The 16613-nt window shown below is 41.0% G+C and overlaps 2 protein-coding genes across 2 annotated transcripts; one reads left to right on the forward strand and one right to left on the reverse strand.

Annotated features, from left to right (window-relative positions):
- Positions 1 to 11: 11 nt before the first annotated feature.
- MONOS_7796 (uncharacterized protein) lies at positions 12 to 1666 on the reverse strand (the record flags this gene model as incomplete). The annotated part of the gene is made up of 3 exons (XM_067878148.1): positions 12 to 687; positions 1014 to 1078; positions 1265 to 1666. 3 exons carry the CDS (start codon positions 1664 to 1666, stop codon positions 12 to 14), a joined length of 1143 nt encoding a protein of 380 aa, XP_067726582.1.
- A 2455-nt stretch (positions 1667 to 4121) lies between these two features.
- On the forward strand, positions 4122 to 16220 carry MONOS_7797 (uncharacterized protein; the record flags this gene model as incomplete). Its single annotated transcript, XM_067878149.1, has 2 exons — positions 4122 to 5001; positions 5317 to 16220. The coding sequence occupies 2 exons, from the start codon at positions 4122 to 4124 to the stop codon at positions 16218 to 16220; spliced, it is 11784 nt and encodes a 3927-aa protein (XP_067726583.1).
- Positions 16221 to 16613: the final 393 nt, after the last annotated feature.

A 16613-nucleotide genomic window follows, 5' to 3' on the forward strand; every position in this document is an offset into this window, starting at 1 on the left:
TTGAGAGTATCTTATATTGCTGTCTTCGAGCTCACTTCCAGATCACTCTCAATTAGGGATTCGATAACAGTCCCAGAAGCTCTCCAAACTATCTTCACTCCCTCCTTCAGGGATTCCTGATCGTTCTTCTGTTTTGTCCCGTGGGGATATACGGAATCTTCCTCTGTGTTCTCTCTCCATGTTCCCATCTCGTGGTCTCTCGAGATTCCTTGATTTATCCTCTTTTCTCTATCGAACGGGCTCAGTACCTCTTCGTTGTTCTCGCAGACTTCCAAGGGTTCCTCCCCTGTGACTGTCTGTCGATTGATTGGGACCTCCCGTAGTACTGTCATTCCCTTGGGCTCTGACAGCATCATGTCCGTCCCTGTCTCGCTGCAAAGCGCGGCTCTCTCTTCTCTCTCTGTCTCGCGACAAAGCGCGGATATCTCTAAGCCCACTGGCTCGTTCCAGTAGATGTTCCTGCTGCTGATTCTCCCTGTATCCTCGGGGGAGCTGGAGGAAGGGGGACTGTGAACGAGGGAGCTCTCCCAGCTGTTGCTGGGGCCTGTTGTGGTCGAGTTTGTGTTGACCTCCTTCTTTGTTTGAAATTTGCAAAACTCCCATCGAAACCTTGCTTTTGGAATTGTCTGTAGGCAAAGCCTTGAGCGTTTCTGCCTGTGCTGAACTTTCCTGGGCGCACGCCCCTGACTGGTGTAAGGCCGAAGGTTGTGGAAGAAACGGGGGATGCTCCGTACCCTGGAGCATCCCCCCCTGGACGAAAAAAGCTGGTGCTATCCACTAATCTCCTAAAACTCTCTGGGATGTCCTTGGACATTCCCCCGTCCAGAAAACATTAAACATTCTCCCAGCTTGACTGAGGAATAACTTTCAGCATATTTATGCGGCTAATACAGTCTGCTATTAGGGTGTACGCGCAAAAGAGCCCACTCAGTCGCTCTTTCTCTTCTTCCTCTAAGCACGTCCTTTTCAATACTCTTGTAGTGAGGGCTGCAATCGCCTTCGCGGCTTCAAACCCCGATTTCAGGGAGGGCTGAAGTAGCTCGATAACCCGGGCGGCTTCTGCAGAGTCCTTTCTTCCCTTAGCAGTGACCCATGTGACCGCTAAGGCGTTCCAATTCGCATCAGTGTGTCTGGTGAAAAAGTTCTTCTCAGTCTCCGAGATAAATGTGTTCAAGATGTCGTCATTTTATCTGATTGATCCGGCCTCACAAAAATCCATGAATCTTTTCAGTTCACCCGCCTGTCTCCTGGGCGTCAACCATACGTCTGGGAAAATTCCCAAAATGTCATCCGATCTTTCTTGCTTTTCTTCCCGCTTCTCTGTACTCCCGGAGTCGCTATCGCTGCTTCCTTCTTCGTCCCATCTCCTCATCAGCTCCCGTGTGCGACCGCTCCTCAATCGTTTTCGCTGTTTCCTCTTCGTGATCGTGTCAGTAAAATCTGATACTGACTCCGATTCGCTCGATCTCGACTGGGATCTCTTCCTTTGACGCTCTCTCTTAACCTTTTTCATTGTTAGCATTCCCATTACTCCCGAGCGGCTCGGAACTGCTCGGCTTCTCGCCATTTCCTCAATCATATTTTCCACTCTAGAAAGTCTATGTGCAAGATCAAATCCTCTGTCCTCGCTGTCACTGTTTTCCATTCTAACAGGATCTTGTGTCATTATTACTGCGGACAATGGTGTGTAAAAAATGTTTATTTGTTAGAGAAGTTTGATCTTAAACCACCCATAATTTAAGATCAAACTCATTATTGAGGAGCAAACCTGCTCCTTGCGTTCGGATATTCGCTCTATTGCGAAATTGGTTTATTTTGCGAATTTTAAAAACAAATTTCACTCAAAAACGGATTCGTCTTGCAGATCCTTATCAATTCAGACTCAGCAACATGCAGTAACAAGCGAAGGCACTCATCCTCATCGTATTTGTTAGCCTGTGTTTTTTTTGACAGCATCTGCCTATGAATGTGCCTTTCTTATTTCTTTCCATCAAAATTGTTGAATCGCTCAGAACAATGCTGAACAGCAGCTGGATGGAGAGAAGACGCATTTGCAGAATGGAAATGCTGCTGCATTCAGCTGAGTCTACTTGCAGATGCGAAGGGGAAGAAGGGGAAGAAGAGGTCAGAGTTATCAATCCGTTTGAAGAGGAAGTGAAGGAAGTGAAGGAAAGAGATGAAAAGAAATGAAGAGGAAATATTGAAAAAGAAAGAGAAGACAAAAAAGATGAGAAAGAAAGAAAGAATGAAAGTGAGAAAGAAAGATGAGGAATATTTGGATGAATATTAAAAGGACGATGGAAGAAACAATAAAAAATACTTTTGAATAGAAGAGCAGAAATGTTAACTGGATGGGAAAACAATAGATTTCATTCAAAAGGGGAAGGAAAGGATTGTCAAAAAGAGCGAAAGAAATGAAATGAAAAATCGGGAAATGATTTATTTTATTGGAGAATTCGATGAAGAGTGGAATATAACTTGCTAATTTCGAATTATTTTAAGACAAAAATCTTGCTTTTCATTTGAAAAAGAAAAATCTTCTCTTTTTGTTTCATTTCTGTTCTTTTTTTTTCTTCAGTTAACAGTAATCAAATAAAAATTAATTCTTTCATGGATTTTTTTCAAAAAGTCTTTCATAGAACTTCTTTAAAGAAACTTCAAAACGAAGGAATGACTATTAAATGCTGGCTCGCAGCATTATCATTGAACTACAACAAAAACAAAAATAAAATGATATTCAGCAATCAAGAATTAAAATATAACAATAATTACAAACCAAATATTTTTTCATAAATGATAACCTCCTGATTTGTAAAAACACGTCGTACACACAAATCGCAATGTTTTTGATCATTCAAACAAAAAATGAGTCATTACAAATAAAAGAATGTTTGAAACATAAAAATTTTAAAGCGGATGTAATAAATATCCTCATTCAAACTTTTCTCTTGAACATCTGAGTTTTGTCAACGATGAATAAGAAAAAAATGATTTTTCTTTCTCTGTTTGTTGTTATGGATTCAACGATCAAAAATCTTTGATTTATCTCGAATATTTATTGACAGAATGGGAGATTGACGAGTTAACATACCCCACATAATTTGTTTATTTTTTCCCCATGAATGCATGAATCACAGGAAAAGTACTTGTCACTATGGGATCATTAGTGAAAATTATGCTCATTGAAGCCAAGGATATCAATTCTTATTTGAAATGTGAATATTTGAATGTTTGCACTTTGTAATTTTTATTTTGTTGTTTACGACAAAATTGGTTCCATTGTCGCCTTTTTAGGAATCAAAAATTTGACGGATTGAATTAAAAGTTATTCATTTTGTTTTTCTGAGCAGAACATCAGAAGAGAGCAAGATGCCGAGATCCATTCAGCAGATGTGAAACGAATATTTTTTGCATTCAACTTGAGCAGGTGATGAAAAAGCAAATAAGATAGAAAGTGTTTGGAAGAAGGAAAATAGAGGAATTACAATAATTTGATTAAAGTTGGAAAGAAAAAACGAGGAGTTTTTTTTTTTTTTTTTTTTTTTTTTTTTTTTTTTTTTTTTTTTTTTTTTTTTTAATAATAATGAAAGGAAAATTATTGTCTAAAAATATCGATCAAATAATAAACAGTTGCTTTATTTTGTTGGTAAATGTGCACTTTTTATATTTTCGTTGATTTGATTTGTTCCAAATTTTAATCGAAATTTCTTTTTTATAACTTAAGGGCATTCCGGAAAATCAACAAAATAAAACATTTTATTGGATCAGTTAAACAGTTTGTTTCCAAAGTTGTCCTGCTCTCTTTGCCTTCAAGAAGAATGTGGAATCCTTATGCTTTTCGATGTTCTATTTTGATTTGTGTGTTTTTCGCCTTTTCAAATTTGTTTGCATTCGAGGGACAAAATAATTCCAATTTTCCTGAAATGAGCTGGAAGAAATACAATCCATCAAAATTGAACGATGATGAAAAGAATAATTTATTTGAAAATGATTATGAAGGAAATTTGAAGAATGATTCAGTTGATACTCAACGGAGGAAAAATGATTCTCTGGAAAAAGCAATAATTTCGTCAAAGCTTGAGTCTTGCATAATGTTGGCAAATTCATCGATCTATTTTCACATGATAGCTATAAGAGCACATCTCAGTGGAATGCCAGCACTTAATGCCGAAAGGTCGATTCTATTTCTTTCGAATTGCCTGTTGGAAGTGTTCGATAAAGGATGTTATTCGCCAATCTGCTGTGGCCAAAGTGGAGTTGCAATGAACAACATTTCTGCAATAAATAATGAAAACTGCAATGCGTTCCCATGCCTTGTGTCAACAACAACAGCCCAAGAAAAAAGCAAAATTGATGTTGGATTTGTTGAAATGGCTTCTTCAATCTTTTCAGACATTGTGGTGTCCTCCACCTCGCCATTTGTCGGAAGCGAACTGTTTTCACAAGTTGATGTTCACATGTGCGAATTCATGAACATCACCGCACGACAAAAGCCAGTATTTGCAGCAAAAAGTATTTTGAAGCAAACTTTGCAGAAAAACGTTGTTTCTGGATGCCTTTTTAGCAATTGTGCCAACACGTTTGATGGAGTGATTGTCGGAGCGGAAAGGGGAAGCGGATTTGTTTCGATGAACACCACCTTTGCTGAAACGAAGAACTCATACAAAGATCAGCCTTTTACAAGTCCTTTACCATCATTTAAATCTGGAGATATCGTGTTTGTTGGATGCACATTCACCAACTGCTCTTCTTCAGATCGGAATGGAGGAGCAATATCAGTTTCAGGATTAGCAAATCTGAATGTTGCAGATTGTTCATTTTTTGAATGCAGATCTATTTATATTTCTGAAGAATCGACGCGAGGAGGTGCAATCTACTCCAGAGCTTATGGAGATTGCTATTTGATAAATTCTACATTTTCAAAATGTTATGTTAATTCATCTTCAATTTCATTTGGAGGTGCTGTTTGCATATTCAACAATCTGGATATTGTTTATGGATGTCAATTTTCATGTTGTCAATCAAGTGAGTATTGCGGAGCATTAAATTGTGAATATGTTATAATGCATTTGTGTTCAAGTTCGTTTTCAAATTGTGAATCAGTAGATTATGGAGGATCTGTTCACACTTACTGTTTGAAAGAAAAATCGTTCGTAACAGATTGCAGTTTTGCCAATTCTCACTCTCAAAATCATTCTGGCGCAATCTCTCTATCGATATATACAAACATGCACATTCTATACACATATTTTTGTTTTTTTGAAAACAATTCTGCTGACTCAAATAATGGGCATGATATTCATTACTGGAATATAGATAGCACAAAAGTCACTTCCGATTTTATCAAATATTCCTTTTCACTTTCAAATAAAAATAACAGAGTCACCACAAATGTCGATAGAAGTGAATGGCTTCCGGATCCAAATTCAAGTCCAGATCCAATCCTTGTGAATTCAGCGAAGTTTGGAGGAGACCACAACGACTGTGGAGGAACTGATGATGAATGCCGAACAATCGGATTTGCAATGAATCAGTGGGTAAGTTATAAGCACCATTCAATAAGATTGGTGAGCGAACGCTTTGAGGAAACAGAAATAGAAGTGGGCGGAAGAAGTGTTCTGTTGAAGAAGAGCGATGGATTAGACAGAGTGAACATTTCGAGTCACACAGAATCCGGGTCATTGTTTTTCGTTGAATATGGCTCAGTTGAATTGGAGTTATTCACTCTCATTCACAGCTCAAGTATCTCCAATAATTCATTTCTTTTTCAAGTTACTGGAATGTTTGGATTTGTGCATCTGGATAAATGCGTGATCACAAGTGATATGCCTGATGGTGTTTTCAACAGGCCTTTTCTAAGTGCTGATGAAGGAAGAATCTCTCTCGATGATTGTGAAGTCAAGAACATTGTCTTTTCAGACTGCTGCCTTTTGTCGACGAGCAACTGTGGAGAGATATGCGTCCATGGGGGAAACATCACAGAGATTGTGAGAAAAGAAGGCGATGGAGCCTTGATATCGAAGATATTCAAAGGAGAGGAGAGCCTTGAATGGGAAAACACAACTGTTAGTGGATGCAGATGCTTGAATGGAAATGGAGGGATGGCCGCCTTGACACTTGTTGAGGGAAGTCAATTGTCGATAGGGAAAGAAGGGTTGGCAACAGTAATGAGAATCTGTGTGGCCAATGATGGAGAGGGAAATGTGCAAAATGGCAAAGGGAGAGGAGGATGCATCTATCTGAAGCTGATAAACGCAGCAGATGATTTTGTGATTTCGAATCCAGGGTTTGAGAATAACAATGCACTGTTTGGGAAAGATGTTTATGTGTATTCTCCAAATCTGAAGGCAAGTGTCACAAGAGAAAGAATAGCTTATTATTCCTCATTATTCACGGTTGACGAAGCAATGGGCACTGATGAAGGAACACCAGAGGTTGTCATCCCGCTTGTTTATTGTCTGAGAGAAAGAGGTGTTAGAGTAAATGTTGGAGACAACGGAGTGGATGTTGGAGTGTGTGGCTTTGAAGACTATCCGTGCAAAACAATGCAGTTTTCTCTTGCTCAACAGGAAAAAGTGCACAAATTGACAATTGCTTCATCGTATTCCCTTTTGGAGTGTTTGAGTTTGAGGGGAGATGAAGAATACAGCATCAGTGGAGTGAGTGGAAAATCAGAAATAAGTGTTGTTGGAAATGGGAGCGAGCAGAGTGGAGTGTTTGAGGTGATGAGTGATGTTGGCATAAGTCTTGTGAGCTTGTCCTTGGAGGCATGGCTTCAATCATCACAAGCAGCAGTGTTTGTTGTGGGAGAGGAAGTCGAAGGAAGCCTGCAGATATCATCGTCGCTTGTGAAGGGAAGCAGTTCAGTTTCGGAGATTGGATACTCTCTTGTTGTTGTGAAGAATGGAAAAGCTGAATTGAATGATTTGGAAGTCGATAGCCTAGCATTCAAGGAGCCTATGATTATCTGCGCTCAAATGGGTACAAAAGTCAAAGCAGTAAATCTTGTTTGCTCCGATGTGTTGAACGCTGAATCTAGTCTGATTAAGGCAGAAAGTGATTCGGAATTGCAGATTAGTGGCTCGAAGTTTGAAAGCACAGGAAGGAACAAAGGGTCTATGATCAATATCAACAAGGCGAGAAGCAGTATTGTCAATCGAACCATTTTTAGTGGATGCTTGCTTTCAAGTGGAGATGGAGGAGCGATTCAGGGGATAATTGGACAAGGTCAGAAACTTGAAGTTGAAGGAGGAGAGATGAATGGAGTCTGTGAGAAGGGAAATGGAGGAGGAATGAAGATAGTGATGGAAAAAGATTCTATCTTTTATGTTGGAATCGAAGGATTGGCGAAGTTGAAAGGATGCCAAGCTGGAATGATTGGAGACAAAGGAGGATATGGAGGAGGGATATGGCTGGATTGTGTGAAATCCACTGGCAACTTTCGGCTGAAAAATGTTGAATTTGCAGGTTGTGTTGCAAACAAATATGGGAAAAACATGTTTGTAAAGACAGAAAAAATGGGGAATGTTATTGACAGCACAAGGATTGGATTTGGGCCAGATCTTTTGAAAGAAGATGAGATTGTGGGCACAGAGAAAGAAGATGAAGGATATGTGATCCCTCTGGTGTTATTCTTGCGACAGGATGTTTCAGAAGTTGCAGTTGGTGGGGCGAATGAAAAAGATTTTTCCCGATGTGGATATGCAGGGCATCCATGTGAAACAGTTCAGTATGGGATTGCACAATGGAAAAAGGCAAGTGGAATAAGCTTGAAGATTAGTGAATCTGGAATTCTTGGATCAGAACTGTCATTGGCAAGTGGACTAAACACATTCAGAGGAGCTGATTCGGAGGCGAGGATGGACGTGAACGAAAACATAACAGTGAATCAGAATGCGATGATTGAAGTGAGCTCAAATTGTTTATTTGAATCTCTTTTTTTGGTTGTTCCAGAGAGTCTGAATGGAAGAGAATGGCTGATGAAGATGAGCGCTGAAACACTGAACCTCACTAATTGCCAATATTCAGTGAGATCTGCATCCTTTGTGAGTGTTGGACTTGTGCTTTGTGTTGGAGGAAGGATGGAGATATGTGGAATGTGTGTGAATGAAGTGGAGTATCGATTGCATCCATTGATGATGATTGAAGAAGAAGCAGTATGCAACATGAATGAAAGTGTTTTGAATGGAGTTATTACGAATGGAGAAGTGAGTGTGATTGAATTGCATTCCTCAGGGATCCTGACATTGGCTAAAACAACGATGAGTGGAAAGAAAGATAGAGCATCAGGAGGAGGGATGATCTGCGATGTTAATGGAAATATATTGACAGTTGAGGATTGTTCGTTTTGTGGTGTCTGTGCGAGCATGCAGAATGGAAGCGCAATAAACGGAAATGTTGGTGATGAAAACAGCGTTATCGTGAGAAACAGCACTTTTGATGATTGCTCAGCAAATGATGGGTGCGGTGGAGGAATTATGGTGACTTTGAGTGGAGAAGGAATGCTGCGAATTGGGGAGGAAGGGGAAAGAACAGATGTTAAGAAGTGTAATGCTCGCGATTTGAGCGAAGAAAAAGAAGGAAGAGGATATGGGGGAGGAGTTTTTGTGAGAATTGTGGAAGAAGCATATGATGTGATCTTGCGGAGTATTTCATTTGGCCAGGGAGAAGAAAGAAATGGGGCAGATGGTGGAGGGAACAATATTTTTGTGGAAGCGAATGAGCTGAAGAAGATCGCTACAGATACTGTGTTCGATTTTTCGTTTGCCAAGAGCGAAGAAGAAATGCCAAACTTGAAGGATATGATGGGCTTCGAAGGTGGAAACAAGTCGCAAGCAATTCCATTGGTGCTGCTGTTTCGGAACTTTTCGAGTCCTGCATTTGTTGGAAATGATGGAATAAATGGGAAGTTGTGTGGGTTTTCTGATTATCCGTGTGCAGATGTGTTGTTTGCTGGAAAGGACATTTTTGGCCAAGGCAGTGCAATAATACGATTGCTTCCTCAATATGAAATCACGAACCAGCTGAAGATAGAAGAGCAAGAGATGAAGATCGATGTGGAAGAGATTGGAGTGGAGGTTGTGATTGCGAGCAAAGGGAGTATCAATGGAGAAGGATTTATTGAAACGCGTTCAGCAACAACATTTGGGAAAATGATGTTCAGTGTTCCATGCTCGATGTCAGACAGCAAGAGTGCGCTGTTTGTGTGCTTCAGTTCATCGCTTGTGATGAATAATGTTTCGTTCATAGCCAGAACGAACGTTGTCAGTTTCTCGCTTGTGAAAGTTATTGGAGGAGAATCCAGTTTGGTTGGAGTGAAAGTGAGTTACGTGAAATTCAGCACAAATAGCTTTTTGGTGATTCAGGGAGATGGGGCAAGTGCTCAATTAAATGGAATGGAATTGGAGGGTGTTCATGGAGAAGATGTTTGTGGGCTTATCCATGTGAATTCAGGAGGTTCGGTCAACATTGTGAATTCGAGTGAAAAAGGAACAAACTTGAAAAATGGAGCAGTGCTGTATTTTGATGGTTCGTGTGGAATTCAGCTGCAGAACAACAGTGTGACTTCAGCGAGAAGAGAGGTTGGGAGTGGAGGAGGAGTTGAGGGGAAGGTTGGGAAAGGGAAAATGGTTGAGGTGAAGGAATGTGCATTTGAGACAATTGTCTGTGCTGAAGAAGGAGCAAAAGGTGGAGGATTGGTGGTGCATGTGGAGAAAGGAGGAACATTGAAGTTTGAAGGAAACAGTGTGAAATTCAATGAGGTGAGTGAATCTGAAGGATTTGGGGGAGGGATGTTTTTGGAGTTTGAGGATACTGATTTGAGCTATTCGATGCAAAAGAACAGATTTGGTGAGAACAAAGCATTGCTGGGAAGGGACGTGTATGTTGTGTGTAAGGATGTGAGGAGGATGCTGAATGAAATTCTTTGGGAAGGATCGGTGAATGAAGAAGATGAGAAAGAACGATTTTGGGTGTATGATGGTTCAGTTGATCCAGCGATAAATGTATCGATACTGGTGATATTGTTTCCTGAATCTCCAAAGATAATGTTTGTGGATGGATCAAAAGTGAACAAAAAGGAATGTGGGTTTGAAGAAACACCGTGCAAGGATGTTGAATATGCATTTTCATTGATGAATGACTCGCACTCGACAATCAGGGTGATTGGAAACACAACTTTGGATGCAGATATCGCAAGAAATTCATCGTTGGCAATTCAGGGAAGAGGCCTCAAAAAACCGGTTATTGGAGTTGGAGGAGGAGGTCATTTAACATTGGTCAACAGTTCCATTTTCTTGAGCATACGGAGCTTGACATTTGAGCTTCCAGCAACTTTCACAACAGCAGGCTATGAAGAGTTTCTGAAAATAGAAGGAGGGCAGTGTTTGATAAGTGAGTGTGTGTTTGGGGTTGAGAATGGAATAGAGAGCGGGATTGAAATGGAAAGCAGTATATGGATTGTGAAAGAAACAGATGGAAAGCTGGAAATCAAGTCAGGGAGTGTTGTTGCAATTGGCTTTCAAATGGGAAAGGGAATTGCTGATGTGGAAAGAGGAGTGATCAGTTTGTCTGATATGGCAATCAAAGGTGTTTCGATGGAAGGAAAGAGTTTGATTTGCGGAGGTGCTGGAGCAGAAATTGTTTGGAGCAATGTTAGAGCAAGTGGGTGCAGCATTGAAAGTGGTCATTTGTTGGAAGTGAAAAAGGCAAGAAATGTGGAAATTGCGAATGAAAGCTATTTTGAAGGGTGGGGGGTGAGTGTGGAGAATGGAGGAATGATGTGGTGTGAACTGGGAGGAGATGATAAGTTGTTGGTGAAAAATTCCACAGTGAGGAATTGGAGCGTTGATGGTGACGATGGGAAAGGAGGAGGAGTGTATCTTCGCATCGGAAACGATTCAACTGACAACTTCGTGTTTGAAGATTTGTTGTTTTCAGAGAATAGTGCCCGAGAAGGAAAGGACATGTTTGTGTTTTGCAAGGCATTGAACATAAGTGTGTCTCCCATTCGATTTTGTTTTGTGGCAGAAAATGAAGAAGAAGGAAATGGAGCTGATTTATGGGGAAGCGATGAATCACATTATTTTGAGCCAGTCAATTTGAGATTGTTTCTTGTTCAGCTGCATTCAGAATGTGTTTATTTGTCAGTTGAAGGATATGATGCAATTGGATGTGGGCTGGAAGAGCATGCATGTCAAACACTATGGCAGGGTGTCCAGAACATCAAATCCGGAGAGGATAACTCAGAGATTGTTATTTTGGAGAAGGCTTGTGTTAAAGATGGAAGTGATGTGTCAGGAATTAGGATTCGATCAGCACAAGATGAGAAACATTCTTCTTTGCTATTTGAAGAAAATTGTGAGTTCAATGGGGATGGGGCTATTGTGAACAGCAAGAAATCAGAATTTGTCTTTGTCGACTTTATATTTCCGCATTCACGGAGAAATGAAGTAAAAGCACTTATTTTGTCTGAATCCACAAATGGTGACATGAAGATGAGTAATTGCATATTTGAATGTTCTCATCAAGATACTGTCGAATTTGTTGTGTTGGAAATGAATGGAGGAGAAGTGACTTTGGACTGGTGCAGTTTTAAAGGGAAGATGGTTTTCGGTTCTCAACCACTAAAATTGACTGGAACAGTGAGTATGAATAATTGCTCATTTCAGGCAGTGGCCTCAGCACAAAACGGAAAAGGGGGATTGATAAATGTTATTCTTGAAAATGAAGCAGGACTGCAAGTCAAGAACTGTACAATTCAAAAATGCGAATGCTTACCCGAAGGTGGCAGAGGAGGCGGATTGTTCATTGATTGCAAGAAGTCCAAAATTGCCAGATCTATCTTGTTCAGTGCTGTTGTCTTCGAAGCAAACAAAGCAGATGTTGGAGAGAATCTGTTTGTTGAGTCGTTTGATCTGAACAGCACTGTGACAACAGACACCTTTGATTTTGACTTTGAACCACTGAAGAACAATGCAAATGGGTTTGTTGGAAGTGACAAGGTGTTCAGCGAAACAGATTTGTTCAGATTTGTTGTGGGATACAGAAGCGAAAGGATATATGTATCAGATGAAGGGCATGATGTGGCTCGATGTGGTTCAGCTGAAGATCCTTGTCAGAGTTGGTGGAAAGGTGTTAGGCAGATGAGTGAAGGGACAGATAAGCGTTGGATATTTGTTTTGGGGAGAGTTGAGCTGAATGAGGTGTTTGAGATGACTGATTGCTCGATCGAAGCATGGAATCCTGTGGAAGATGAGGTATCGAAGGTGAAGATGGTGATTGAAAACGATGTGAATGAGAACAGAAAAGCATGCCTTTGGAACAAAAACACAGCAAGGATTGCTCGAGTAGAGTTTGAAATGGAAGGGGAATATGATAATGAAGAGAAGGCAGTGATTTTGAGTGAGAATGGGAGCTTGAACCTGGTGAACTGTTCGATTGAAGGATTGGCAGAAAAGAGGATTCAGATGCTTGTGTCATTTGTCTGTGTGAGAGAAGGAGTTCTGGAGATAACGAATTTTGATGTTTCGAATTTGAATTGTGAGAGAAGTCTTCTTGTTGTTTCAGAGAGATGTGAAAGCAGGATCGAGGAGCTTGTAATAAAGGGATTGAGTCTGAACGAAGGAAGTGTGATTGAAGTTGAGGGAGCAAGCAGGAGCAATCATGAGCAAGCAAAATCAATGAAAAGCAGTCCAACCATTTTGCTGGAGAAATGCCATGTGAAAGATGTGAAGAAAGATGCGGGAGGGGCATGTGTGATTGATTCGGGTGCAAATAAGGAAAGTTTGAAGCTTGTGGTGAACAGAAGCATGCTTGATGAATGCCGAAGTTTAAACAGTGAAGAAGGCGGAGCGATCCTGTTTGTGTTGAAGAGCGAGGGAAGTCTGAGGATTGAAGAGAGCACGCTGAGCCAGTGTGGGTGCTCGACAGCCAAAGGCAGAGGAGGAGGGATTTATGTGGATGCAGCTGCTTCTGGGGATCTGGACATGCAATTTGTGAAGGATGGATTTGATTCCAATGTTGCGCGTGTTGGGCGGGATTTGTTTGTGAAGTGTGTGGATATCAAAAAGCAGATCAATGAAACACAATTCAATCTGGATCTGAGAGAAGGATCATACAACAGATACAATGCGATATATGGAATGGATGAGACAGAGTTTGTGGATGAGCCGATGAATCTGATCGAGTTCATTGTCACATATCAAAATGATGTTATTTTTGTCACGTCAAACATCTCCAAAGGCAGCGAGGACTCGAAGAACTGTGGAACGCAAAAGCAGCCATGTGCCACATTGGAGTATGGACTGCAGCATTTGTCATATGAGTTCAACAGCCAGCTCGTGATTATCGAAGAAGGGCGAATATCGGCTGAGCTGGAGTTATGCAATGTGACCATTTCATCCCGTTCAGAGCAGCATGCTAAAGTCGGAGTGACTTCAGGAATTCATGGATCAGCCGAGAGCCTATTGAGCTGCACAGACAAAGTGCTTTTGACTCGTCTGTTTGTTTTGTTTGAGAGTTCGTTTGCGATGGCTCATGGTTCATTTCTTCGAAGCGAAGCAGGAGTGGTTCAGATTGTTTCATGTTCATTTTCATGTGAAGAGGCAACAAGAAATGATGAATCAGATTTGTTGTTAATTCTGCTGTCGGTCACTGGGAATGGAAGCTTATCAATGGAAGAAGTGAGCATTACTCGTTTTTCATTTGTCTGTCAATTTATTGTAGTGGAATCAAATGCTTGCTTGAAGTGTTCATCTATTTCAATTCAAGATGTGAGTTGCAGAAAGGGATTGATATGTCTGTGCAGTCATAGAAAAGCGACTCTTGAAAAAATGGAAATGAGCAATGTTTTGAGCAACGAAGAAGCCACCATTCAAGTGCATTCAAGTGATGCGAATAGAAATGGAGATGAGGAAGAAAGAACTGAGATAGAGATAAGCCAATTGGTGTGCAAGAATATTAGCGTTCCATTGACTTCCTCAGTCATTGCCTGTGATAGGTTGAAAGACAGCTTTGTGAAAATCGAGAACAGCTCGTTTGCGTCATATTCATCGTCTGCTGAAAGAGGAAGTTTGGTGATGATGAGTGCCTGCCGAAATGTGTCAATGAATTTGTGCAGGTTTGGAGTGAATACGCAATCCTTTGATGAAACTGTGAATGATGAAGGAAAAGATATATGCGAATGGGATGGATCACTTGTTGATTTGAAGGGAACAGTTACAAGCATGAAAGACACAACCATAGAGAATTCAAGCAAAGGAGGTTTGTCAATTTCAGGAGGGCAGATCGTGATTGAAGAAGGAAGGTTCATGAACAACAATCCGATGATAGGGAAATATCCATCAATTCGAAGGAATATTGTTTGCAGCGACGATGCGACAGTGAATGTTGTGAGCCTGAAAGGCGGAGATGGGGCGAAAGAAAACAGCTCGTTGTGGATGCTGAACAAGGGATGCAAGGTGGAAGGGATGCTGGAAGGGCTGAAGTCTGTGCTGTTTATTCCTGTTCTGGGTTCTGTGAGCATGGCAGAGGAAGGGGCTGTGATGAGTCTGAGCTTCCGAGGGGCGCTTTTCATTCCGTGCACGCTGGGGTTTGAAATAGTGACAAGAATGGGAAGCACAAAGCTGATCGAGAAGTGGGAGTTTTCGGAGGGCGATTTTGCATCAGAAACGGAAGTGCACTCGTCGATTTCGTCTGCTATGATCACTTCTTCACCCGATGAGTCGGAAGTGGCAGCAGCAATCATATTTGGAGAAAAGAATGCAGAAACGGATCTGTTCCTTCTGAAGAACAAAAGTGAACCCCAAACAAGGGGAGATGGAAAACTTGTTGAAGGAGGAAAAGAAGGAAAATCCATATGGCCAATAATTGTTGTTGTGATGGCAATTATTCTTTTGATTGTTCTTATTGTTTCGGTGGTATTCATTGTTCGATGGAGAAGGGAAAAAGAAGTGGCCAAAAAATACAAGGAGATAGTTGATGACACTGTGAGAAAAGATTCGAAGGCATTTGAGATGGTCACGATGGAGATGTCACCAGAAGAGCAATGGAAGAGAGCAGAAAGAGAGGCAGAGAAGAAAAATGAAGAGAGAATAAAGAAGAGGGTTTATGAGACGAATATGGAGCATTCAGAATCATCAGAACATTTGTTGAGTGAGAGTGGTTCAACTGAATACATTCTGGGGAGAGACTCTGACAAGATCCCAGAATGGGCACTGGAAAAGGTTGAGAAAGAAGAAGAAGAGATTCGAAACAGAACACCTTCTCCATCCATCTCATCCACTTCAACCGCAGACACTTCAGATACAGATTCAACATTTGTTCAGAGAGAGGACCTGTGCCCAACCACGTCGTCGATGTCGAATCTGGTGGATGTGATGGTGTGTTCGTCTCCCCATGAGAAGCTGATTGTGGATCTGAGAGATTCGCTGTTCATGCTGCTGCATGGGCGGAACGAGAAGAAAGAAATGGCAATTGGATCATTGAAGGAGAGAGAGATGACAGCTGCTCGGATCCTGTTCTGGGTTGCAAATGGGGCGCTTCACTCCTTTGATGAAATGGAAAATCCGCTCTCTTCCCTTGCCAATCTCAGCCCTCACATTGTGTTATTCTCCGAGCACATGGTCATCTGCATTGTTATGCACTCTGACTTTTCATCAGATGATTCAGACTCATCATCCATCTCATCATCGACTGTTGCAACATCTGCCAGTGATGATGATGATGATGATAGTGATTCTCTTCCCTCATCAGCATTTGAGGATGAAGATGATAATTTCAAAAAAGAGTGTTTGAGGTGGAAGGCGCCTGAGCTGCAGATCAACAAGAACATGGGAGCAACAAAGGAGTCGGTCTCGTTTTCGATTGGGATGATGCTGTGGGAGTGTCTGACTTTGCAGATCCCGTTTGGGGAGTATGAGGCAGAGGTGGCCGGAAAGAAGATTGTGAATGGAGAAAGGCCAGATATGACTGCAGTTTGCAACTCTTCTTTTTGTGAGCTGGTCAAATTGACAGTGAGCGAGAAGCAAGGAGCAAGGCCAACACTGAGCGATCTGAAACGAGAATTCATCCAGAGATTCCCAGCAGGAGCTGTGATCCTCACCATGTCTGATGCAGTCACTTACCAAGAAGGGTCTCAGGAAAATTCTGAAATGGAGCAGTCTGGATCTTTGGACTCCTCAGAAATAATATTCATCAGCAGCCAAAACACTCCCAGTTGAATGAGCAGAGAAATGATCAACATCAAAGTTGAAGAAGTTAATGATTTTTAAAAAATTAATCCAGCAAACCATCTGCTTTTGGAAAATGATTGAATGTCTTGCCAAGTGTTCAGAGCGAAACCCAGATTGAAAAGGAAGCAGAAATTCCTCTTCAATTCAGTTTTTTTTTTGTGTGTGTGTTTGTGGACATTGAGTTTGTGTAAATTTGGATCTTCATTTCAGAATTAACCGCTCGTTAATATATCAGCAAGCATTCCATTTTTCATCCTTTTTTGTTGCTCTTTGAAGCTTCAATTTGGAAATAATTCTTGAACGAAATACTTTCTCAAAAAAAGTGTGCAATTGAGGATTATTGCAGTAACTTTATGGTCCTTGAATCGCATTTGAAAATTC

This window comes from Monocercomonoides exilis (genome assembly GCF_001643675.1).
Source record: "Monocercomonoides exilis strain PA203 chromosome Unknown scaffold25-1336746, whole genome shotgun sequence".
Taxonomy (NCBI): domain Eukaryota; phylum Preaxostyla; order Oxymonadida; family Polymastigidae; genus Monocercomonoides; species Monocercomonoides exilis.